This window comes from Notechis scutatus, chromosome 1, assembly GCF_049901735.1.
Source record: "Notechis scutatus isolate UNSWTSFEM ecotype Mainland chromosome 1, rNotScu1.2, whole genome shotgun sequence".
Taxonomy (NCBI): domain Eukaryota; kingdom Metazoa; phylum Chordata; class Lepidosauria; order Squamata; family Elapidae; genus Notechis; species Notechis scutatus.
This window is the reverse complement of record NC_142009.1, coordinates 290334167-290360364: the sequence shown is the minus strand read 5'-3', so window position 1 is coordinate 290360364 and position 26198 is coordinate 290334167. Positions and strand designations below refer to the sequence as shown.

The 26198-nt window shown below is 37.4% G+C and overlaps 3 protein-coding genes across 10 annotated transcripts in view; 2 read left to right on the top strand and 1 right to left on the bottom strand.

The window, feature by feature from the left end:
* ENTPD5 (ectonucleoside triphosphate diphosphohydrolase 5) overlaps nt 1-5056 on the top strand; it is a 30224-nt gene extending 25168 nt beyond the window's left edge. For 2 of the 3 annotated variants that reach the window (XM_087951872.1, XM_087951873.1), the window contains one exon: nt 3137-3889. In XM_087951872.1, the coding sequence (XP_087807998.1) occupies nt 3137-3223 (87 nt within the window). In that variant the 3' untranslated portion in view covers nt 3224-3889. Of the gene's footprint in view, nt 1-3136; nt 3890-4903 lie in introns of those variants that run through there. The other variant, XR_015746783.1, reaches the window with a different exon arrangement.
* The window catches only part of COQ6 (coenzyme Q6, monooxygenase), a 39151-nt gene extending 23825 nt beyond the window's left edge, over nt 1-15326 (bottom strand). For 3 of the 5 annotated variants that reach the window (XM_087951869.1, XM_026664446.2, XM_087951868.1), the window contains exons 1-12: nt 15093-15326; nt 13406-13540; nt 12184-12242; nt 11089-11212; nt 10682-10812; nt 10022-10129; nt 9871-9933; nt 9519-9626; nt 8161-8363; nt 7565-7680; nt 6722-6888; nt 5266-5314 (exon numbers count right to left, since the gene is read on the bottom strand). In XM_087951869.1, coding sequence (XP_087807995.1) covers nt 5285-5314; nt 6722-6888; nt 7565-7680; nt 8161-8363; nt 9519-9626; nt 9871-9933; nt 10022-10129; nt 10682-10812; nt 11089-11212; nt 12184-12242; nt 13406-13540; nt 15093-15288 — 1440 coding nt within the window. In that variant the 5' untranslated portion in view covers nt 15289-15326 and the 3' untranslated portion in view covers nt 5266-5284. Of the gene's footprint in view, nt 1-4654; nt 5315-6721; nt 6889-7564; nt 7681-8160; nt 8364-9518; nt 9627-9870; nt 9934-10021; nt 10130-10681; nt 10813-11088; nt 11213-12183; nt 12243-13405; nt 13541-14898 lie in introns of those variants that run through there. The other 2 variants (XM_026664445.2, XM_087951870.1) reach the window with 2 other exon arrangements.
* Nucleotides 15327-15473: 147 nt separating this feature from the next.
* FAM161B (FAM161 centrosomal protein B) lies at nt 15474-25922 on the top strand. 2 transcript variants are annotated; one of them, XM_026664451.2, is made up of 9 exons: nt 15474-15613; nt 16980-17293; nt 19908-20461; nt 21092-21423; nt 23058-23185; nt 24035-24202; nt 24643-24742; nt 24911-25047; nt 25669-25864. In XM_026664451.2, exons 1-9 carry the CDS (start codon nt 15551-15553, stop codon nt 25751-25753), a joined length of 1881 nt encoding a protein of 626 aa, XP_026520236.1. In that variant the 5' UTR covers nt 15474-15550; the 3' UTR covers nt 25754-25864. The 2 variants fall into 2 exon arrangements, with proteins under 2 accessions (XP_026520236.1, XP_087807992.1); XM_087951866.1 differs by having other exon boundaries at nt 15524-15640; nt 25669-25922.
* The last annotated feature ends 276 nt before the right edge of the window (nt 25923-26198 follow it).

Here is a 26198-nt window from a genome sequence, read left to right as displayed (position 1 = left end):
CCACAAAGCTGCTTCTATCAGCTGATGGAAGCTCCCCGAAGGCAGAGTCACCAGCCGCTTCTATCGGCCGGTAGAAGTGGCATTGTGGAGAGGTGAGTGCGCATGGGGCACTCTAGGTGGGGGGTGTGTGGGGGGGGAAATCTATCGGCTGGTAGAAGCGCCCTCGTGGCGAGCGCCCACACGCACTTCCCTCGCCACAAAGCCATTTCTATCGGCCAATGGAAGCTCCCCAAAGGCAGAGTCACCAGCCGCTTCTATCGGCTGGTAGAAGCGGCCTCGGGGCGAGCGCCCATGCGCAGTCCCTTCGCCACAAAGCCGTTTCTATCAGCCAATGGAAGCTCCCCGAAGGCAGAGTCACCAGCCACTTCGGGGTGAGGCGTTGCTGCCCGCGGAGTGCTCCTGACAGGAGCGCCCCACGTGCACTCCCCTCGCCACAAAGCTGTTTCTATTGGCCGATAGCAGCTCCCCAAAGGCAGTCACTAGCTGCTTCTATCGGCCGATAGAAGCGGCCTCAGGGAGAGCGCCCCACGCACACTCCCCTTGCCACGAAGCCACTTCTACCGGCCGATAGAAACAGCTGGTGACTCTGCCTTTGGGGAGCTTCCATCGGCCAATAGAATCGGCTTTGTGGCGAGGGGACAGCACATGGGCACTCGCCCCAAGGCCGCTTCTACCGGCCGATAGAAGTGGCTGGTGACTCTGCCTTCGGGGAGCTTCTATCGGCTGATGTTCTATCGGCCAGTGTTCTATCGGTAGTAGATTGGGGTATTCTAGCCTAGGCTACCTGCAGGGTGCTCTTAAAAGCAAGTTTTCTCCCTCCCCTTCCCCCCCACTTCTCTTCACCTTATGTAGTTTTAACAAACGATGTGAGAAATGGTGGGGAAATGCATGGATTAAATAGGCCTAAATTTTGGGGGCGGGGCTTAATTTCACCTCATGCCTAGAAATTATGCTGGGCCTTCCTATTGGCAAAGGCCTATTGTTGGAGAAACACGGTAGTTAAGACAGCTTTATTTTATAAAAATCTTAATAGTGATCAGTCATCAGTCACCTTGATCATTTATCAATTCAGTAGATAATTCAATTCAAATGTATTTGAATGCCACAAAAATAAATGTATAACCCATCTATTCAGCAGAGTTTTGAGTTGTCATTCAGAACAGGTTTAACCTAATTCAGTTTTTCTCAACCTAATTGTTTCCATTTAGGTTTTTAAAAATCCCCACAGCAATTTTTAAAAAAATGATAGGACTTGGGAATGTAGAATTGCCATGATGATCAGAAGACTCATCTAATCCCAGTTTACCCCAGCATCTGTCATCTAGATGCCAATAGGAAGTCTATAAAGACATGATGCTACAACATCTACTCCCATTTTCTACTATGTGGCATTGAGGACTGCTCCTTCAGTTACAGAATTATTTGCAAATAATATTTGTGCCCAAGTGATTAAGATGCTGTAAGGACTTGTAAACAGGAAGGTTGGGAGTTTGAGATTTAAGTATCACATGATAGAGTGAGCTCCCATTACTTGCCCTATCTCTTGCCAACCTAGCAGTTCAAAAGCATGTAAATGCAAGTAGATAAATAGGTACCACTTTGGGGGAAGCTAACAGCATTCTGTGTCCCTTTGGGATATAGTTATGCTGGCCATATCACCATAGAAGCGTCTTTGGATAACGTTGGCTCTTCAGTTGTGAATCAGAGATAATTACCACTCTCTAAAGTTGGACATAACTAATAGGGGAAAAATTTACTCCTTTTTTATTTTAGTTATAGGATTATTTGCAAATAATTTATTAATATTTTTCCTAAGGCTGTTCCACTTGTTCTCTGTAACTTTTGCATTTCTGGATAACCTGATCTACCTGAAGCAACCAAGTCACTCTGAAGATGTAACATAATTTTATCTGCATGCATACAAGCAATAATAAAGTATATTCTGGAACTCCCAGCAAAGTTTTACTACTTTGCTTGGCGGCTACAAGCAAAAGCATAACTAGGGCTTATAGGGCTTTCATCCATTACAGGTAGCCCTCTACTTATGATCACAATTGGTACCAGAATTTCCATTGCTAAGCAAGGCTATGGTTAAATGAGTCGTACCCAGTTTTAAAAACTTTCCTGTAATTGTTAAGCAAATTGCTGAAACTGTTAAGTGAATCATGCAGTCATTAAGTGAATCCACTTTCCTTCATTGACTTTCCTTGTCAGATGATGGCTGGAAAGTTTCAAATGGTGATCAGGTGACCCCAGGATGCTGCAACCTCATAAATACATGCCAGTTGCTAAAGGTCCAAATTTGGGTCACATGATTGTGGGGATACTACAATAGTGCAAGGACCAGTCATCAGTCACTTTTTTCAGTGTTGTTGTAACTTTGAATGGTTGCTGAACAAATGGTTTTAAGTTGAAAACTAACTACAGTGCAACAGCAAGACAAAGAGAGATACGGTGGGAGTTATATTTTTGATAAACTCATCCATGTACCTTAGTATGCATCCCTTCCTACTGGGTTAGCAGCTAGCCATGCTATCTCTGAGACATGGTTAGTGAATAGAACCATTTGTTGGCCTCAGGTTCTTGATCAGATCTTCCTGTTTGCCAATCAGGACCACTTAGGCTTCAACGTTTTCCTACAAGGGCTCGAAGTAGTTCATATGGGAACCTATGTATCCCATAGGTTTGATAGTTAATGTAGTTTACATGTGTACAGGGTGGTGGTGGTACCAGGCCTTGAGCCTTTTGGAACCGGGCCGTGGAAGTGGTGAGTGAACACACGTACACATCCCCACTTGTGTGAGCATTGGGTGACCGTGTGTATGTGTACTCCATTTGCACAAGCAGACGGGTCCGTTGCATGTGCGAATGGATTGCGTGTGTGCTTCCCCACCCCACTCACGTGAAACCATTCTTTCTCCCCCTCCTTCCCCCCACCGATCTGCAAAGTCGGAAAAGTTGGGGAACTCCGATCTAGGGTACCATTAAATTGAAACGTACTGATTTAGTAGCTGCTTTGTAATTATGATAACTATCTCTGTCAGATCCATGTAGATTCTTATTTTTAAAAATGTATTCAATCTAAACAAATGCCTGTACAATCAAGTGAATTAGATCTCTTATTTTTCTTTTTCAGCTGGCAAAGAAAGTCAATAACATAGAGACAAGCTGGGCTTTGGGGGCTACCTTTCACCTTCTACAGTCTCTAGGACTCTCCTACTAGGAAAACAGAAGATTTGCATTTCTTGCAAGAGCCATTCTGATCAGCAGATAATAAAATTACAGACCAAAGTAGAAGAAAAGTTTTACTTTTAAGAACTGCAGTTTAACAGAAATCCTTCTACAGTGGTAAGACCTAACTACCTAACTGATGCCAAAGAAGCTTGAAACAGATTAGGCATCGTTTCTGTCAAGTCATGAATGCATATTTGGCACCAGCACATCCAATGTTGGACTTGCTCCATGAGCTCTTTTATCTATGAAATTCTGAATGTTCACATAAAAGAAGTAGCTTAGTTTGATTTAAAAAACAAACAAACAAACAACAAAACCAAAGTGTATTATTTACCTTTACTGTAAGTTGTTTGAAACTAAGGAGTTATCTTTCTAGGGTTAGTTGGTTCTTAAACATGGATAAATATGTTATTTTATTCAATTATAGGTATATTAGTTGGTGAGGAGTATTAGCAAAAAGATTTTAGGGATCCCCACAAGGAATTGTTTCAGGTTTTATTTTTCTAAAGTTGAAAGAGCAAAGTCCTCTGTAACTGTTCTTTTTTATGTCAGACAATGAGGTTTCTTTGGGTTAAATCATTAACTTCCTCCTCAGTCAACTCTTACACAATAACTTGATGGAAGACATATATAGCCTCTTTTTAAAGAATTCTATTTTTACTACCACATCCCCCCCAAATATATATTGGTTTGGCGACAAGGGGCAATTAAGATTCCAGCAGTTACATTCTGACTAATTGATTGGTACATTATTTGTTGCAAAGCACTTCACTGGATCAGAAGATCTCTTCAAATGATAAAACAAAATAATCTCCTGAACTATGTACTAAGTGAGCCATCTTAATATTTTGCACATATTTCTAAATAGTATACGTTTTTTTCCTAAAAACTCTTCAGCATAAATGTTAAAATGTGATAATAAGATATACCTACATTTTTAGCCAAGTGCTCTTACTCAATATTAGAAGTGTCAATTCTGTGTACATTTACTCTGAAAAGACGCTTATTTAAATAAACTTGGAGTACTAATCAGGGGCTTGTCTCAGTGAATGAGGCATGGTTTTTTCCTCTGAAGATCCCTTTACTAGTTTGGTATTAGTGCCTATGCTTTTCCTAATGTATTGAGATTGTTTACAAATGTAATTATCTACAAAGAATCTGCAACGGCCTTGTTGAAAAACATACAACTATATAATTCATGGAAGAAGAATTATTGAAATAAACACCTAACAGAGGACTAAATTCATTACTTTTTAAAGCGAAGACAGATATTAGGTGTTTAAATATTATTAGCATTGTGGGGCAGTTGCTTAACAAGTAATTTATATCTAAGTAGATAAAATAAGCTAAATGTATTAAGTTCTTCCTAATACATGCCTATATATTCAGCACTGTATGTAACTGTGAAATAAATATTAGATTTTTTTCAGAAACACAGATTTTATTCTGAAATTATTTACCAGAGGACAGTATGAACATCACTATTCATTTAGTCATATTCTTGTTACTTGGTGCTGTAATAAGAGTTAAATGGATATTCTCAAACCTAGCTGTTTATTACATAAAATGCTAGGACACATTTCAATGTTTGTTTTAATAATAAAACTATTTCAACAATGTTCTTCGGCAGTCTGTAATTGATATTCACTCAGCTACTCTACTTCTTAAGGTTATAATCAGCAAGCAACATCTACCTCATCGATGTTGTTCCCTCCAAGACAATAAGAGGACAAGCTGATGAGCTGAGAAGCAGGTTATGCTTTGTTCAATACTTGAACCTTAAATTGTTCTTTACTATGGTCATAAACTTTTTCCAGCAGTAGTCCTTTGCTAGGCCAATTTTTATAGTTTAAACAATTGAGTGCTATTGGACAGTTTTTGGAATTCTAAAAGAAAACCAAATAATCTATTTATTGGAAGAAAGAGCAACTTCAGGGTGAATAAGTTAGACTAACAATCTTATAAATCTTAATGCATTTAAGTCTCTATAGTAAATAAATAGATATCCAGCTATCATGAGTGAGCATGTACCTCTGGATTCACAAGGTTGTCACTTACTGGCAAACGCCATGATCTGCTCCTAAAGGATGAAGGAAAGACATCTTAGTATTCTTCTACCGTTATTCATAACAAGGAAGGGATGTTTTCTTAAGAGGAAAGGAAAATCCATACCAAAATCCTTGTTACTTTCCTATGCCATAAAAATTTATTACAACTAGGTTAGGTAATAACCTCTTTTTTCTCATATCCTATTAAGTCTTCCCTCCAAATGATACCAATGAACAAAAATAAAATGCAACAGAAGTAGTATAGTTGTAGGTCTGTTGAGGAACTATCTAGCATCCTGTGATTTTTTTTAGAGCCCTAATAAATTATCTAGATGGCAGAGTGCCATCAGAGATCCTTTCCACAGATATCTGCAGAAGACCCCTAGTGTACAGTTTCCTTATCGGTGGTTAAAAAGAACAGTACTGTATATTCTACATGGCATTTAATAGTCTCTTAACCACTTTCTTGGTGTGTAGTTTGAGTCAGATCAATTACATTGATAGAAATTTTATTACCTTAATCAAGGCAATAGCAAATTGTTTTTATTAGCAAAATAATTAAATTAAATAATTGCAAAATTTGTGGTCTACAACAGTGGCCCCCAACCTTTTTTGAACCAGGGACCGGTTTTATGATTATTTATTCTTCCACGGACCGGTACCTTCTACTACTAGTCCCTAAAGCACGGAGCTGCTTTAGCCGGGCTTCTCTCTCCCTTCTCAGTCTCTCTCACCTTCCTCAGTGACCTGTCGCCCTTCTTCTTTCCAGCCTCGGGCAAAAACAAAACAAAAAAAAGACTTGGCACAGCCGGCTAGAAAGCACGCCCGAATTCCTCGCAGCTTCCCGCCTCCGCCTGCGAGGAAGTGGGCGGCGGGGGGGGGCGAGGGGTGCAAGCGTGGGCCGGGAAGCGGGACTGATCAGGGAATGACCTTCCCCGGGAAAGTCGGAGGCGCAGCCGCCGCAGCTGCTGCTGCTTCTTTGCACTCTGGTGACGGACGCCGTGGCGCTCCTTCAGCGCCTGTGCTCAATCTGTTCCTCCGGGTCGTGGTGCAGCAGCAACAGCAACAGCTTTATCTGCGGGCGTGCATGTGCGTGGTTGACGGGGGAGAAGGAGAAGAAGAGGAAAAGGGAGACTAGCGCTGGGCATATCATAGCGCTCTTTTCTCCCTCTCTCCCCCTCGCGGCGCCCAAGCTTTGCGGCCCGGTAAAAAATGATCCACGGACCGGTACCGGTCCAGGGACCGGTGGTTGGGGACCCCTGGTCTACAAAACAGAAAAGAACTATATGAACCATATACAGGCGATGTACATCGTGATACATCACATGCCATGATCGAGTTTGACACCCGTGGTCTAGCTACAAACATGTCCCTTTCCATTAGCCTTCTTTAAATGAATTATCACATTCAGTTACCTATTTAAAAAAGAGAGAGCTTACTTTAACCGGAGGTACAGCATTGGTTATTTGCAATCCCCACGTCCTCAGCAGCACGAAAGGTGCCATATTTGTAGAGTAAAGTCTGCTTAACAAATCAGTTGCCGCCACAAGAGAAAGATTGTGCTTCTGCCGTTCTCTTTCATATTGGAGTAGATGACTTAAAGAACCTACAAAGTTTATTCTGAAATTAATTAATTAGTAAACTGATTATCCCAAGGAAGTTAGGGAGGACTGGCATCAGGCTACAAAATTACTCAATCTGATAAAATGTCAAAGTCTGGCAAAAAGAAAATGGTATCAAGGGGGTAATGGTATTCTTTGAAGATTAAACATTTCCACCTCAGGTATAGATTACATGGCCTTCATCAGACTTCCCCAACCTTCCTGGCTTTTCAAACGGGGGGGAGGAGGGGGGAGGGAGAAGGGACGGTAAGTGTGCACATGTGCAGCTCCATTTGCACAAGCAGCGGACACACTCGCTTCTTCTGCAGCCTGGTTCTGAACGGCTCACAGCCCCCCACCCCCCACCCCCAATTAGGTTAGAAGCATTTTGCTTTGCAACATGTCTCTATCCTTGTTTTATACTTGAAAAACTTCTGGCAGCCAACCTGTATGTCAAGCTGTCAAAGCATGAATTTCACCGCACCCGGCTAGACTACCTGGGCTACCAAGTGTCAAATGAGGGCACAGATCTGAATTAATCAAACAATAAGCCCACATTAACTCCAAGAGAGATGGCCATTGGCACATTGGCAACTCGAGAGCAGGCCAGGGATGTTTTGCGAGTTGACACTGGATGGTTATGACAAAGCCCTAAATTGCTTCATTGTGTTATATACTTACCTAAGTCTTTTCCTTTGAATGCTGCAGCACTTAGATAATTTGTCAAGCATGAAATATCACCAAATCCCATATTTACACCTTGGCCAGCTAAAGGATGTACCCTGTGAGCTGCATCACTGAAATGAGAGAATAATAATACTTGACATTAAAAAATGCATAGTCTAGTTCATGGTAAAGAGACACAACTCTAATTCCCCATATTTCATAGTCTGCATTACTACAGAATTCTCTTAAGCAATATCCTTAAACACTTACAGGATAGACACCCCAAACAAGTTGATTATATAATAGGATTTTCCCAGCACTTCCCCCACCCCAACAGTAATAGCTACTTCCACAAATAATATATCAAAATGGAAAAATCAAGAGGAATGTGGCCAGATTGCTTCTGTTCCAATAGTACATTCTAGTTCCTATTTTCTAGCAAAATCAACCAATTCTAATTAAGAAAAGACTTTATTATCTATTTATAATAAATTATATATATACCTAGACATTATAGTTTATTTTCACCATTCAAGCAGCACTAATATCAATACTCCATCATTACTCCCAAACGTTATTTACAGCACTGAAGTTTCTTAAAGTAAAATTACCCAATAAGGGCTACACGATCTTGAACATATTCTGTTGCGTGTCCCAATCCAAGAGGGAATACAGCTCGGCTCTTAGGATCAACTTTTGCAACACTTGGGGGCAGCTGTCGGGCTGCAGTCCCTGACGGCATCAAGAGAGAAACAGCAGATCGAAACATGGACGCAGCTGTATCAATGAAGTCCGAGTGATTTGCGTTGCTCCACTGAATAACGATAAAGATTTATTTGGTAACTATATGCGCTAATGGATTCTGAAATTGACAGCTGATACTGAAAATCCAGTTTTAGACTAACACTTCTGCCCAGCATTTGAACTGAGTAGCAGTCACAAGCAGGACATATAGTAAGTAAAACATGTTAGAAGGAAAATTTGTTCTTCTTTTAGCTCTGCTTCCACTGCTCTCAATATTCCTCGCATGCAGAATTCACAGCAGCTCATAATAAACCCTCAATAAGTCTAGAAACAGAACAACCTCAGTTCTTGTGTAGCATCTAAGAAGCACAATGACAAGATAACATTCTGATTCATTTATTTTTGAGTCATGAATAACAGAGTTGAAAGGGACCTTGGAGTCCAACCCCAGGCAGGAGACCTTGTATCATTTCAAACAAATGGTTGTCCATTCTCTTCTTAAAAACTAGTGTTGGAGCACCCACAACCTCTGCAGGCAAGCCATTCCACTGATTAATTGTTGTAATTGTCAGAAAATTTGTCCTTATTTCTAGGTTATTCCCCCTCCTTTGGAAGGTGTCCTGGCTTATGTTATTAAGATAGGCAACTATACATATATTTTAAATAAGTAAATAAGTGAGTGAGTGAAAGGCTGAATAGATTAATGATTCTTTCAGTGGCAACCTTTTTTTAATCCTCAAAGGCCACAGGTGGTAAAAGGCCGTGGAATAGGTAATGTGAGCACTAATAAATATGTCCATACACAAATATCCTCCTCCTGCCCCTGTGCCCACTGTTGGCCAATATTATGGGAAGGGGAATATGAGATGACACACACAGATGTCTTATGAGAATGACCAGTAAGGGTGTTTTCAGGATAAATATAGGTGATAGTATCCATGAAGTTTTGAACTGAACAAACAACTGGCAACAACACAATTAATAAAAGTTATGTTTGTAGAAGATCTTATCAATTTTTAGGCAGAAGTTTGTTTAGGTTAAATGTAAGGAAGCATGGAACCTGAGAAGAAAGAAAAAATAAGATTCTTGTATCCAACTAGCACTAACATAGCTTCTAGCCATAAAAATTATTCAGACATCATATTGCTACTCTTGAATACTTATTTCTTGTATTTCTTATCAGAGAATATCAATAATCTTCATTTTATAAATTGAAAATACTCACAAAAGCAGAGTTGACCGAGTCCACAAAATTTTCTTCATCCATACTCTGAAGTTGAACTGCATGTTCATGTGATGTGGACCAAACCAAAGAGCTGGCTGTATCAGAGAGCTGAGTTGATAACAAAACACAAAAACAAGACATCTCCTCAAATGCATATCACTGCAAGGATCTCACTGAAACCTAATATCTTAATAAAATCATGAGAGGCAGTTAAAAGGGAAAAAGTACATTCATAAGAATTTTTAAAAATGCTTACTGTAATAACAGATCTGTCCATTATTAACTAATGGAAAATAAAAACAAAAGACAATGACTAAAAACGGGGTCAGATAAAAGTTAAAACGTTCTTTACTGGGAGGAGCGCAATTGGTCCTGATGGAAGAAATCTCTGCCATGCCACATTGTTATCGGTTGCCTGCAATGTATGAAAGACAGTGAAGATTACTAATTCTGTGGTTAGTTTTTTATCTTCAAAATTGTAGCTTGATATTCCAACATCTGACCTCAGACAAGTGGAGAGTAGCAACTACTGCTGACTGATCATACTGATAATTAATATTCTGAATACCAGCTGCTTTCCGGATCAAAGAATTTTGGCCATCCGCCCCAATCTGTGAAGATAATAAGAATTTAAAATTAATTCTTTTAACAAACTTAATGAAAAACAAAACCTCTATTAAGAGCTATCCATAAATAGCTAGACAAAGGGCCTATAATGTCTGCCTGGTAGCAAAAGAGGCACACCTTTTCCCCTGCATCTTTGTATAAATCCTTTTCCAGTATCTACTCTAAGGACACCACCAAAACAGACTTGAAAGTTGACATGAGATATAGTGAGAAAGAATGGAAAAATTCTCAGAACATCAATCACTCATGTGACTTCTAACAGTATCCACTAGAACCACACTTTCTCTCTTCTCTTGCATATGCATCTTACATGTAACCTATTTACAAGGATATGTAAAATGGATACTCAAACTGGCACCATATATAATTACTTCCAAATAAATGCAAATGCAATCAATAACAATACTTTCAACTCACCTTTCAACCCCCTTCACGCTGGTAATATTGCACAACATGACATTAGAAGCAGATCCAGCAAACGGTTTAGATTATGGTGCCTAATCAAACAGAAATCAAATAGAAAATATCTTAGTTACCAGCAATTTGGTTTGAAATCTGCGTCCATCTGCTAAATCAATTTGGATCCAAGGACTTGAGTCAGAAGATTGATGAGGAAGGGGCCAGGTATATCCAATTGCTCTGCTTCTGTAGAGAACTTCCACTCGGTCTAATAGGGACACAATGTATCGATATCATTAAACGATAGAGAAGCAACAAAGAAATACAATTCTGAAGCCAATCAAGATCCAAGCCTTGCTAATTGAATTAATAGCTTAATATCTTAAGAAGGGACACTTCCATACTCAAAAATATTATACTATTATTACTATTATAATCCAGATTATTTACTGGACATAGATTTCATGGCTTTCTATGACTTTATCTACCCTGTTTTCTGAAAAAAAGGCTGAAGTAAACCAAAATTAAGACAAGCAATAGCTACCTGAAACTGTATCCAACTGTTTGTATAGAGCTGACATGATAATATCATTCTCTACGATATAACCCATGTCTTCCAGGTTATCATTCTCAAACATGATCAGGGCCTCAGAGCAAGCATCCCACACCTACAAAAAGAAATTCTCTATTTAAATGCAGCAAACAAATGTATCAATATCCCCTTTATCAAGACTTTTCATTTACAAAATTCAACTGCTGGAGTGTCTAGCAAATACATATTAAAGATATTAATGTTGAAAAGCAGAAGGCATTTAAAAGTGAGAACCTTACAAGGAAGCATTTCACATATTATTCCCACAATAAATACATTAGAAGACTGAGCAGGGCTATAGCATACTTCCTGAAGGCTTAAATTACAAGGAATAGTAAGTAATGGAGAATACAGGATATTTCTTTCAAGAATATACAAGGGAAGGATTCACAAAGCAACTTTATCTTTCCTTTCTAAATACAGAATTGTACCAAATGATGTCTTTTCACTAACAGTCATTACAAATAGTGATAATTCCTCTTCATAAACTCCCCTTCACATTTTCCTCTACAATTCCCAAATCCACATCAGATTTGGTTGATTAGTATGCTGGGATAAGGAGGAAGAGGAGAAACGTATTAGGTGAGAAAATATCTGTTCACATAACACTGAATGTGGCCCAGAGCATGCTCCCCAGCAAAGAGTAATTATTTCACATGTTTATAGAAGCTCCTGAAAACTAGGGCTGTGTAATGATTTAATTCCAAAAAGATGCTTCAGAGCATAAGCAATCAAAATGTAGTATCTGTCTGCAGTTATTTAAAATAATGACATCTTTGCACAGGATGTTGAAAACAACTGCACACAGGTGTTATAGCCAAACTCCTGAACTTTATAAAGCACTTTATATGTCCTATGTCTGAAGCACCGCATTGCCCTGCTAAAACAGAATGTACAATTGATTTTACACCATGTGTATGATACATATAATTTTCTCTAGAGAAGAAATACACTGTAGCTGCTAAGAACAAAGTAATTTAAGAACCTGCACAACCTATTGTTGCACATATTATCACAGACATATTTATTTTTTGCATTATCAGGCACCTGCATCCTCCTAAAAGGTTTGATTCTCATGTTGCAGATATGTTCCCATGCACCAAAGCCTAAAAAAGAAAGAAAATTATCCTACTATAGCAGTAGCAGTAGCACTTAAGACTTATATACCGCTTCACGGTGCTTTACAGCCCTCTCTCAGTGGTTTTACAGAGTCAGAATATTGCCCCCAACAATCTGGGTCCTCATTTTACTGACTTCGGAAGGATGGAAGGCTGAGTCAACCTTGAGCCTGGTGAGACCTGAACTGCCAAACTGCTGGCAGCCAGTGATAAGCAGCCCTGCACCACCGCTGCTCATGATACTATATCAAAGATTAACTCCCATATTCCATAAACATTTAATGGAAACTCATCAGAGCCAAAAATAAATAAAACTCAACTATTATCTACTTTTTTTGCAATGGTCTTTGTTCCACTTCATTGATTTTTATAGCTTTTGATCCAATTGCCATTTCTTGAGAAGACCAACAAAAGCTTTCAAGAATTTTGTTTTTAAAATATGCACAAAAAACAAGCAATCATAAGGAGAAATGTGGAGAAATGCTAGAAGGCAGTCAACTAAGACATCAATCATACATATTTTGTGATTTTCAGTATCAACACTGAAGAATCATGGGGCCAAAAATATAATAGGCTGGCCATGATTCTTATACCAATATATAAAGAGCTAAATATACAAGACCATATTTCAATGGACAGAATATATGAAAATAGAATAGAATAACAGAGTTGGAAGTGACCATACATATGAATAATTAATGTCTCTCTTAAATTAATATCTTGCATAGAATGCAAGACTCTATAATTTCATACCAAGCATCAAACTCAATGTACCATTCCTTGTTTGGCAACTGCCTCAGTTAATGATCATTACAAATGCTACAGTAATAAACAGCAATAAAAAATCATTTTCCAGCCAATGTGTACATTTGTAACTATACTTCAGGGGCCTGACAATGCATTCTTGAGAATATAATTAATTTGGAGAGAAAGTAATGCTGGCATAGCTATGCAAGATAACTTTATTTGAATAAGACAGCAACAACTAGTGCTTTTTGCATAATCTCTCTCAATCAAATGTTTACTTAGCAGCCATTTTTTGCTTAAAGGCATAGTTATTGGAACAGAATTTGGTTGCTAAACAAGGTGTGTTTGTATGGCTACCCACATTCACAGTTGACATACAGGTAACTGGAGAATGCTATACTTACTACTTAGAAATGTGGCAGATCCAGGTGTGATAGCACTGACTCTATTACTGTACTCTGTTGATAAATCCTTAATCTTTTTTTTGGGACGAGCTTCTAGTAGTAGTATTTTCTTATCAGAGAGGTGAACATCATGCCCTTAAAAGAAGCAAACAGATGTTTAACTATTTTTTTGAGCAAAGTTTAATCAATAATTTTTTTTAAGATTATGAAATACAAGTCTTTAAAGGAATAGACTTGTTTTGGATTTTTTTTCTGAACACTCAGAATGCTTAGTACCCTATTTCTGGTAAAGTGTCTGGAGGATGTGAATATCATTTATTCCTTCATCTATGTCACAGGAAAATCAGAAAGAAACTCGGGCTGCATGAGATATTTGAACATCTATTGTCTGTAACTATGTTTCAATCAAATAGTTACTCTCATTTATTCTCCAGCCAACACAGGACTATCAAATACAATTCTGTGCAGGTAGTCCTTGACTTACAACAGTTCATTTAGTGACCAAAGTTACAACAGCACTAAAAAGTGATTTATGACCATTTTCACACGACCATTGTAGCATCCCCATGGTCATGTGATCAAAATTCAGATGCTAGCAATTGACTCCTATTTATGACAGTTGCAGTGTCCCAGGGTCATGTGATCATCTTTTGCAACCTTTTGACAAGCGAAGTCAATGGGGAAGCCACTTAGCAATCATGTTACTAGCTATTGCAGTGATTCACTTAATTTGGCAAGAAAGGTCATAAAATGGGGCAAAATTCACTTAATAACCATTTCATTTAACAACAGAAATTTTGGGCTCAATTGTGAAAGTTGAAGACTATCTTAATTCAAGATGTAAATGATAACATTTGTTCAAGTCTTTGTGGACCTCCTGTGATGACATCACACTATTGCGCTATGGCAGTCTATGGGCCAGATGTGTCAGGTGTGCTGGTCACGCCCACCCCCATTTTAGCGAAGGGTGGAAAAGTCACGATTCATCACATGACGATGCAAATTTGACAGCCCTGCTCTATGGTTTCAGTTTAGCTTACAGAATCTTTATAATTACTAAAATGTATAGTGTAATATCTAAACTTGATATTATGAATAGTTATGTTTTCTTTTACATGTTTTTTTGAAGCGGCTCAAATAGCCAAAAATGCAATGGCTAATTTTATTTTTAACTTTGTTCATGTGCACAACTTGCATAAACCACACAGAGTCTATTTCAACTGGAGCATGTAGGTCCTGTAAATTAATATAGTTTGCATTAACAGACCTATATTTCAGTATCCAATGCACAAAATCTGTTGGTGGAAAGCTATAAAATCCGTATCTCCTTCCAGATTTAAAACCAGCTGAATGTACACATTAATAGCATTTTAAAGGAAACGGGTCTTCAAATTCTAATTTTGGGGGATGCACACCGAATTATGCCACGAACATTTCATAACCATTCTCTTTAGCGTGTAAAAACATTATAAGTTTCCGGTCACAATAATCACCTTCGGCCTAGAACCAACCCGATTCTCTGTATCAACATCCCCCAAACTGGTTCTCCCGGCAAGTATTGGGCAAGAATTCCCAATCGCCATGACGGAGGGGATCAAATTAAGGAAAGCTGTGGAGACTTAAATAAATAGGGATTCTTGCAGACTTCTGGGTGCCTTTAAGGGAGGTTTATTGCCAAATCTCATACCCAGAGCAGCAGCCATGGCGGCTCCCACCATGCCACCGCCCGACACCACCACATCGTATACAGCGTTGGAGCTGTTGCTTCTCACTGAACCCTGCCGCGACAGAGAGCCGACAGGCCCTGCGAGGAGAAGAAGGAGACCCTTCCTACGATACAATCCGGCACCACGATTCAACAATAAACCCACTACGGCAGCCATTATTTCGGAAGTGACGAATCCGTCTCTCTGACAACCACTCGTTACCGGAAACTTCTTCAAGGATTACCATGACAATGGACAGGTTAACGGAATCTGTCCAATGATATCTCGTCAGGGGCGGAGCGTAAGAGCATGGTCCATTATCATTGGCCACTATGCGAGAGAAACAAAAAAAGGGAGAGGGTTCATTGGTCAGGGCATAAACAGCAAGGTAAGCGTGGAGCTGTTTAATAGTGGCGAAGGTAACAGTAGTGGAAGAGACATGACGGTGTTGGAAGTTGCTAATGGAGCCCAAGCAAAGCCTCCGCCAGAAGAACCACAACGGGTAAGCAGACCCACGGCAAGATGAATGGTGGATGGTTTAGTGGCAGAAGCTGCTTTAAGTCGACTTGGTGTTTTTCCATGCTTGTCCTTGCCACATTTCTTCTAGCTGCGATAGCCACACCCTTGGAGACCAGCTGCGTGTGTAGGATGCTTATCCTAGCTGATGCCATTAGAGGAAACCCGCGGTGGCTGGAAAAATAACGTTGTACCAACTATAACATTGGATCTAGTTAATGCAAGCGTTGTTGTTGTTATTATTGATCATTGCACAGTCAGCCAGATGTTCAGACTGGATTTGGCATTTTTGTCTACCTATCCTTACCAAGAACCTGGGATGATAACAACAACAATAACAACAACAATGGCAGAAGGCCATTGTTTACTTGGAACAGCTTCCAATCAGTGATGATATCTGTAACACCATCAAACATCCAGATCTGGATGTTTGATGGTGTTACAGATATCGTAGCACGATTTTTACTGACTGTTTCCTAGTATGATTTGATTGCTTATTGTATCCTGTGACTATTAAGTGTTGTGCCTTATGATTCTTGATCATGACAAATGTATCTTTTCTTTTATGTACACTGAGAGCATTTGCACCAAGACAAATTCCTTGTATGTCCAATCACACTTGGCCAATAAAGAATAATATATTCTATTCTATATTATTATTATTATTATTATTATTATTATTATTATTATTATTATTATTATTTGTTTGTTTATTTATTTATTTATTTATTTATTATTAATTATTAACCCTGGCTGAATTTAGGGTCTTATTTTGAAAAACAGTTAGTCCTCGACTTACAACAGTTATTTTAGTGACTGAAGTTACAACGGCACTGAAAAAAGTGACCTATGACAATTTGACTATGACCATTTTTCACCCTTATGATCATTGCAGCATCCCCATGGTCACGTGATCAAAATTCAGACTCTTGGCAACTGACTCATATTTGCATTGTCCCAGGATCATGTGATCACCTTTTGTGACCTTCTGACAACTAAAGTCAATGGGGAAGCCAGATTCACTTAACAACCTTGTTATTAACTTAACAACTGCAGTGATTCACTTAACAGCTATGGCAAGAAAAGTTGTAAAATGGGGCAAAATTCACTTAACAAATGTCTCACTTAGAAACAAAAATTTTGAGCTCAATTGTGGTTGTAAGTCGAGGACTACCTGTATATACAGAAGTGGCAGCATTAAAGAGAATGTAATATCAAAGCAGATTGCCTTGCAGGAAAATAGTAATTAATCAAATCAGTGCCTGGTTGAGCCATTTGAATACAAACATCATTTCTAAAGTTCTTCCTCTGCTTTATATTTTGGTTTTACTGTTTTGTTTTGCTTTGCTTAGGTATTTCCGATTAAAGTGGAGTCAGAGTCAGAATCAGAAGTGGAACCAGGTAGTAACATCACTGGAAATGAGCTACTGGATTTTCTTAAGCCACAGCAAGACGAAATAGCTACTTCAAGTTTAGGTGATCAGTTTTATGATTCACTTCAGGACCTCAAAAGGAAAAACAGGCAGAGTTTGTTAGAATTAGGGCTCTTATATCAAGAAAAGCTTAAAAATGCTCATCACTCATCCACAAAAGACAAGGAACTGGAAGATTTTTTCCAGGGCAATGGAAGACTGATACTGCCAATAAAATTCCAGAGTGATCTGAGGTAAGATGAGTGGGTTTTTTCCTGGGATTAACAAATTATAGAGTAGAATAACAGAGTTGGAAGGGACCTTGGAGGTCTTCTAGTCCAATCCCCTGCTCAGACAGGAAACCCTATACCATTTCAGACAAATGGTTGTCCAATCTATTCTAATTATACTATACTAGACAGCCTGTGACCAGGTTGTCTAGTATAGTATAATTTCATTCATTTCAGAAATAACTCCAGAGATTCTTCTTGGGGTTTTTTTTCAGTATTTTTTTTATTAAGGATTATATTGAGCAACTGCTGTAGTTGAAATTTATGCAACTACAAAATAAAGAGATACATTAAATAAAATAAAAATATTAAAAGGTGCATAAAGGTAAAAAAGATAATAGAAAAAGAAAAAGAGAGAAAAAACCTTCATCCCCAGTAAATATAATCAAATATTAAGAACTTATCAGTATATCTTAAAATAAAAGCAAACAGCTCTTTATAATCTTGCCCAAGATACCTCCAAAATCTCATCTCAAAAACCTCATCCCTTCCTGTGAAACAGCAAAAGTCTCCTAGGGGTTATCAGAAATGACAACATAAGTATCACAAATTGTGTCTATTATACCCAGTTTGAAACCATCCTTCCCTCTAAAACATTTCCCCTCTCTATTTCTTCTCTTCAAATAATCAACATTCAGTCACACTCAAAAAATTGATTTATAATTAAACATTACCCAAAATAACTGTTGTCTTCCAGTCCTAGTCAAGAAGTCATTAAAATCCCCCCAAATAACAGCTCATTATTTTAATATTGGTCAAATGAATTGTTTTTATATTCTTTCTTTCTTTCTACAGTCTTTAAAATTCTCATAAAAAGTTCTAGAGTCTGCCTATCGAGATTAGTGGAAGTTATGGAGTAACAGTATTACATAGGTATATTGAGGTACATCTATGACTATACAGTATATGCTGCTGCATTTTGATTAGATTAGTTGCAGATTCTGAGTGATCTTCAAGAGCATCTCCATGTAGAATGCATTTCAGGAATCAATCTGGGAAATTTAAGTGACTGTAAGCAGGGTCTCTTTGTCTAGAAACATACAATTACATACAAGGCAATGTTGTGTAAAAGCCTTGGCTATATGTGCCATCTGCTCCCCAAGTAGGAATCATGAGTCCTGAGGTGCCTGACAGCCTGTAATTGGATAAATGTAACCTTATCCAGAGTTAATGTTGGAAAATCACTTGATCTAGATCCTAAGGAACAGAAAATCTACAAGTAGGTTGAGTCTAAGCCTGTTCTTCCCCATCCAACCTTCTCAGCTACCAGAAACTAAAAAAGCACCAAGACAGCATCACTTGGTCTGCCTAAAACAGATATGTGCAACTAATATTGTCATAATTCTGATGATAGTGGTTCCATGCTAACACATTATATTATCAGCAGTTTCAAATAGGTGTGATGGAAAATGGAGAGAGAATAAAGCTATGAGCATCCCACCTCCACAAAGCAGAGATTGAAGGCTAGTTGTCTCATTACACACATGCCATCAACACCAGATTAAACCTATCCCTGCAGAAAGGAGAGGAACCATTATAACACCATGCTCCCTATTCTTACTCCCCTGAAGATACCACAGTCAATGGTATTGAACACTGAGGAGAAAAGAAGGAACACCTTTCTCCTATCCAAGCCTGTCACAGGTTTACAAAAACATACCTAGCTGTCTCACTGATTTATCCCAGTCTGACAACAGAGGTCCTTGAAAGTTATAATTCAGCCATCTTCCCTAAATAGAAAAGGTTTTTCTTGGATGAAAAATGTCCAAGTTTGCTGGATCCAGCAATGATTCTTGTGATGAAGATCCAGGCCACCACACTTTTAGCAGTTGTAGAACCACCTCTTTTCTCAAGGATGCATGCACCAGCACACACATCACACATTACCTCCTCCGAGGCCCTGATCAGCAAGGAGGGATATGGATCAAAAACTCATCTGAATCATGTACTTGTTAAGCAAATCTGGCTTTCCACATTGACTTTACTTGTCAGAAGCCAGCTGTGAAGGTTACAAATGGTGAGCACATGACCCTGGGAAAGTATAGCTGTCATAAATACAGATAAACCTCAACTTACGACCACAATTGAATCCAAACTTTCTGTTGCTAAGTGAGAATCTAGTTAAGTGAATTTTTCCCCATTTTATAACCTTGCCACAGTGGTCAAGTAATTCACTTAAATCACTGCAGTTATTAAATTAGTCACATGGTTCCCTGATAATGATACAATTGGATGAAGATGAAGCAAGGGAGAATGGGTCCACTGCTTTTCATTCATCACTGTTCACCACTATTGCTCTTTGTGATTTGATCTTTTTTGGTTAGGTTACGGTTTCTTTTGATCAAGTTGTTTAGTTTCTATATTAGCTGGATTTACTGGGATATAGGTTTCTTTGTCTTCCAGTAATTCTTTGGCTTTGAGGGAATATTTTGTATCGTAGTTTGTAAATAATATTTAATGAAATGGTTAATAAAATCATACACGGTCTTGAAAATGTTAATTATAGCTAGCTTATTTCATTTATCTAATGTAACTTATCATCTGTCTCTCTCTTAATGTTTGTTTATTCTATTCTTAGTTGTGGTGATATAAGAAGTTGGAACTCTTTGTCTGATATCACTTTAGATAGCTCAAAAGATGAGAAAAATCGTTACTCATTCCTTCAGTCTTGTTCAAAACCAAAGAGTGCCTCAGCTGTCGGGATTTCCTCTTTTACTATTCCTCAGCCCTTCAAAATGACCCTTCGAGAAACTCATCAAAGACCTCAATTTTTAAAATCACAGGCATTGCTTGAAAAAGAGTCAACTGCATACAAAAGGCAATTGCAAGAGGCTGCAGAATGCCAAAAACAATTTAGAGCACAACCTGTGCCTGCTCATGTCTATCTGCCACTCTACCAGGAAATAATGGAAAAGAATGAAATCCGTAGACAAATGGAAACTCAAAAAAGAAAGGAACTCCTTGTTTCAATGCAAAAACCCTTCAGCTTTCAGATAAAAGAAGAGAAGAGAAAAGAGGCCACCAGACAGCAGTTTCTGAACATTTTAACCCCAGCTAAGAAAATAGTACCAAAGTTCAGGAAGAAAATCCCCAAATCCACATATGAGTCAATGCTTGGAGATAAACTAGAAGGTAAATATGATATCATCTAGGCAAAGATTCATTTTTGACTTTCCTAACATAGTAATGGTTGTTAATATTTCCCTTGATTTGTGAAAGGGAAATAATTGCCACAATAATCTAATTTTGAACTTTTGTCTCTTTTATTCAATCACAACATAAAGACTTGTCCAATGTAAAAGGAAGTAAATTAATCAAATATAGAGGGGAAAGCAAAACACTTTATTCAGAAACACAAAATATGCAATGCAAATTGGTTAGATATTTCGCACAGGAGCTTTCTATTATACAACTTTAATATTTTGAATTTGGGGTTTTTAGTTTACCCAGAGAAAATTTTTGTGATTGCAAAGAATCAACACTGATTTAATGACACATAATCACATTTTCTGTTGTTTATGAGTTAAAGATTTCTGTTCTGTTGTCATTTAAAAGCCTCATTATACCTTCTGCATTAGCTTTCTCCATCAGAAGCCTTTCTAAAATTCGTAGCCAGATGTTTATACTGCTTGGTATAGTTTCCAAAAGGCAAAACAAATATCATTTTGAGAAGGATTGTTATACTTTGGCAATTTCCATTGTATGTTTTTATGTAAATTGTCATAGGATGAATGTTCATTATTTTTTCTTTTTAATCCCTAGAAGCTGAACTCTTAAGAAAAATCCGTATTCAGTTAAGAGCCAAGGAATTATTGGAAGAGTCCTGGGCCCCCAATGAGCTTGACCATAAACAAAGGGATAAAACATCCCAAATTGCCTCTAAAAATAGGGAGCAAAAGTTGAGTTTTCTGCAAGACAACTTTAGTTTTAAGCCAAGAATTAATACTTCAGTGCCTAATTTTGAAGAACTGTACTGGGCATTTCAGAGAAAAGTACTAACCAAACAAGAAATTAAAGAAACAACTCATAATAAACCATTCAGACTGAGAACCGCAAATCTCAGTTGCAGACATAAAATGTGTGACAAGATGATGGTAAAGGATTTGCTTTAACTTATTTGTATTTCTACATGTGCAAATATATCTGCAACATAAACAATTATTTTCTATCGCTCAAAACACTGAGAAAGTTTTAGATTAAGCATATATCTATTGAGGAATATAGAAAGAACAGCCATAACAATATCAGCTTATATTTAATTTAATGTAATTTAATTTAATGTAATTTAATGTAATTTCAAATAGAAAAGGAACCTTCTAATCATTTTGGACTGGCGGACACATTTGGACACTGTGTTGTACAAGTTTTTGGCATATTTCTATAGGGCTTCATGATTCACAAAATGGCTGCCCATGGTGGGCATAGCACCAATTTAATTGAATGTTCCTTTGTGTAAGCAGATAGGCAGCTTTTTAATGTGGAATGGTTATTCGGGTGGATGCTAAAGGAGAAATATGCCAGCATGTTGATGTTCCTATGTGTCACACTGGAACTCTAACATAAAAATATTTGTATGGTTGGGAGAATTGAAAAGAAGAGGCTATACTTCTACTATAGGCAGAACAATATGTACTTTGGAGGAGAATCCCATCTTGCTAGCTGACATTATCGGATGTTTGATAGTTGAACAATGTTTATTATATAGTTTTGAGCAAGAGTAGCTTGAGACCTGAAGGTGTGCTTGAGAAATATGATGGCCTAAATTCTATGGCTATTTGTCCTCTATGATATGTCTTGCTCTTAGCTTTTTGTGGCAAGCGAGACAGCTATAACGTTTCATTAGCATAATCTGCAAGGAACTCCCAAGGCAAACACTTCTCTCCACCTGACGATTGCAGAATCCTATGGCTTCAGAAATGCCTTGCTGGATAGTTGAATATTGTACCTGAATTTATTTTGGATTAAGCCCATGGTTTTTATAAATATTATTGATACAGGTAGTCCTCAACTTATGACCACAATTGATTCCAAAATGTATTGTTGTAAAGTGAGAAAATTGGTAAGTAGGTTTTGCCCCATTTTACGATTTTTCTCCCCACATTTGTTCAGTGAATCTCTGCAATTCTTCAATTAGTAACACAGTTGTTAGGTGAATTTGGTTTTCCCACTGACATTGCTTGTCAGGAGGTCGCAAAAGGGGACTCCATAATTCCGGGACACTGCAACTGTCATAAATGTGAGTCAGTTGTCAAGCATCTGAATGTAAATCATGTGATCATGGGGATGCTGCAACATAAGTGTAAAAATCTGTCATAAGTCACTTTTTCAGTGCTGTTGTAACTTCAAACAGTCACTAAATGAACCGTTGTAAATTGAGGACTACCTGTATTTTGTCTTTGTATTTTACTTCCATTTTTGGCCTATGGAACACAGCTTCTGAACTGTTAAAAGGATTTAAAATAAATTATTAAGCTAAAAGCAAGCACATAATTATCAAGGCTTCCAAGTTTTATCTGTAGGACAAGGAGAAGGCTAGCCAGCATATTTTGCATAAAACATTTTCTTTTTGAAACTTGGGTAAAAAGCATTTGAAGAATATTTTCTGTATGGTAAAAATGTTACATACTCATATGGGTGGGTGCACATATGAAAGAATCTCTGCACTTAAAATTGTTCTTGCCACAAAATTTAAAAAAGAAAAACTAGCCAAAAGTATTTTTGCTTTCAGGATTTTCAGCAACCTTCTACGGCTCCAATACAAAGAAGTCGGTCTTTTAATTGTCTTTCAGCCCTCTCTGCCAATACACTTCCAATTTATATTACAGATGCAGTGAGAAAGAGGGCAGGTGCTATTAAGTAAGTAATAACATTTTATAAATACTATTGAAGAATATATATATTTATAGTAATATTTTAGAAACATTTTACCATAAAATGGCATAACCTTTCTTAGCTGCATCATAGCTTGACTTGGAATTGGAGAAAATAAGAAAAAGTAATTTGAATGCTGCCCAAGTAGCAATGCTATGGCTTACCCTGACTTCTTTCCCTTTGTTTCCTTAGTTCCAATCCAAATCATTATCTGATGGAGGTTATCTTTGAACGCATATTCTGTATTACATGAAAAAAAGGCTAGGAATTAAAGAATGATATCAAGCACATTACAGGGAGGCTTAAAAAGTTATTTTTAAAGGATTAACTCTAAGAAATTAACAGATTTTACTTCATTCTTTGTTTTTGTATACTTGTTATTTCATTTTGAAATAAATAAAGGTAGCCCTTGACTTACCACTGCAATTGGGATATTTCTGCTCGCGAAAGTAAGTTGAGGCACCCATTTGACTGGACCCTATTTTACAATAGGGCATTAAGCAAATTGTCATCATTATTAAGCAAATCCATGGCCGTTAGGTGAATGCAGTGGTCATGTGCAAACCTCTTCAGAATGGGCAGGTTTTTTGCTGGAGACCAGGAAAAAAAAAGTCAATTATGGTCAGATGACCACAGGACCTAGAACCAGTCATAAAGGCAAGACAATTGCCAAGTACCCAAAATGCAGCCATGTGACAGTGGCGTATATGTATGTGGGATACAACATTTATGATGGCCAGATTCTAAGCCTGTTGTAATTTTGAACAGTTGTTAAGTGACTGTCATAAGTCAAGGGTTATTCATATGTTCCATTGGCCATGTCTATATTCATAGACTCTTCCAAGAAAATAAGAAGTACAAGGAGAATGAAGGAGCTCGCTGGGCAGAGCTACAAAGAAAAAAATGTCAAGCAATACATAAATCAGTGATTTGTCGAGCAAAAGCTATGGACCCACATAAAAGTTTGAAAGAGACACACAAAGAAAAACTGAAGCAAAATTGGTCAGTATTGTAAATTTACCAAGTAATACTGAGAGCAAAATATTTAAATATAGATTACTTAATACTGTTTATGTGTTTATATGTCTGTATACATGTTTTTATTTAGATGGATTGGCTTTCAATTGTGCCCAAAATGTAGCAATCATACAGGAATTATTATACTTTATTTACTTGTATTTACAGGCTGCTTTGCACAATTCCCAATTCAAAAACTGCATGCAAACAAATAAAAGATAGTAGAATTACACTGTATTGGAACAATATTAACTTACAAGATTAGACTAAAAAGATTTGTTAACTCCTTGACAAATAAAGACCAATTTTATTTTAGAAGGCAAAAAGTATCCTATATTTTGGAAATTATGCAGAACAAAGCTTTTTTTTAATATATGAACAATAATTCAGATTATTTCAGGAAGTAAATTTAATTCTTGTTTCAGGCAAAATGGCCAAAAAAGAACAAGAGAATATAAGAAAGAACTAGAAGAGATGAAGATGCGCGTGAAGAACAGACCTTACCTATTTGAACAAGTCACAACAGTAAATGTTTTGCAATTGAGTTTTTAAGTTACCTCAAATCTATTATTTAAAATGTACTTTCTAAATGTGTACCTGTCTTATTTTAGAGAGTTTAAGAATTTTAATTAATTTTTAATTTATTTGTAAAATAAATTAAGTGTTTCTAAGAACTCTCTTTTTATTCCAAAGCATAGTGCCTGTCAAGGAGCACAGAAGCTTTTTAAAGATACCTTGCAGCAATTTGGATTGAATGAAGAATTTGTGAGAAAGAAGGGGAGAGAAGCCACTGATACAGTAGAAAAGCAACAGGAGTTTGAATCAAAAAGGTATGAAAGGAAACAGTATGTCTATAGTAAAAAAATATGTAGTAAGGTTGATGCCACCAAAAGGCTAATGATTGTAGTAAAAGCCATGATTCAGAGACCCATATTCTACTGAGACAGTTTCATCCACTAGTTCTGCCTGTGGTTTATGAAATCAGATATTCCATAGATCTTTCAAGGTATATTCAACCCTCTTATCTCTTCAACGGGTCTGCAAAATTGATAGGCTACATTGACATAACCATTTACCTTTCTATTTTTTGCAAATAGATATGGAAATAAGGAAAATAACAAGAGAACTTAAATGGCAACTGTCTCACTCCTATCTTGCCAGCAATAAAACAATAAACTTCATAAATTAGCAATTCCTCCTGCATAACATTTGGTGATCTTAGAACTACCCCATAAACACTTGATATAATTTTCTTCCCTATCATAAACCTCTCTGTCTGACTTTAGATAAAATGAGAGAGTGACTAAGTCACAAACTGTTGAAAGGATAATATGGAAAAACTATGCTACCCTGACTTCTTAGAAAGGATTCATATGTGCTAATTTTGTTAGTAGGATGATCACCTTAGTGCTTTTACTGACAATAATGTAATGAATGCTTTTAATCAACAGAAATCACAAATTCCAGAGCAATACTGAGGCTGACATCATAAAACAGCTATCCCAAGAGGGACTAAAAAGATTGGAATTAAAGTAGAAATAACTGATAAGTCTCCATTTGCTTTCAGCATATTCTTTTCTTTAATGAAGGACTAGATTTCTGCATAACTGAAGATAAATTGTATATTTTAATTATATGTGTGTGTGTGTTAAGTTTTCGTGGGAATTTACATGTATGGTATTCAGCTTTGTTTGGGTATTTATGTGTGTGTGTGTGTGTGTGTGTGTGTGTGTGCACGCACACACACACACACACACATATACATATTAGAATACGTGACTTTGATGTATTCTAGTTAGCAATATGACTTGAAGTATTTAAATTTGGATAATGCTAGATTTTTGAGATCTTGCTTAAATGAAGATTGCCCAAGAGGGTAAAAAGAGTTGTATATAATCAGTCATCCCAATCAGTTTGAACCAGAGAACACATTTGAAAGTTAGACACATTTAAAATTGCTACCATTGATAAGTAAGGCTAG

What these genes read in the sequence shown, in the direction of transcription:
- FAM161B (XM_026664451.2), top strand. Translation starts at nt 15,551, where the DNA reads ATGACGGTGTTGGAAGTTGCTAATGGAGCCCAAGCAAAGCCTCCGCCA. An exon ending in AAGAGGGCAGGTGCTATTAA is followed by an intron (nt 23,186 to 24,034) that starts GTAAGTAATAAC and finishes CTATATTCATAG; the next exon opens with ACTCTTCCAAGAAAATAAGA. An exon ending in CAGGAGTTTGAATCAAAAAG is followed by an intron (nt 25,048 to 25,668) that starts GTATGAAAGGAA and finishes TTTAATCAACAG; the next exon opens with AAATCACAAATTCCAGAGCA.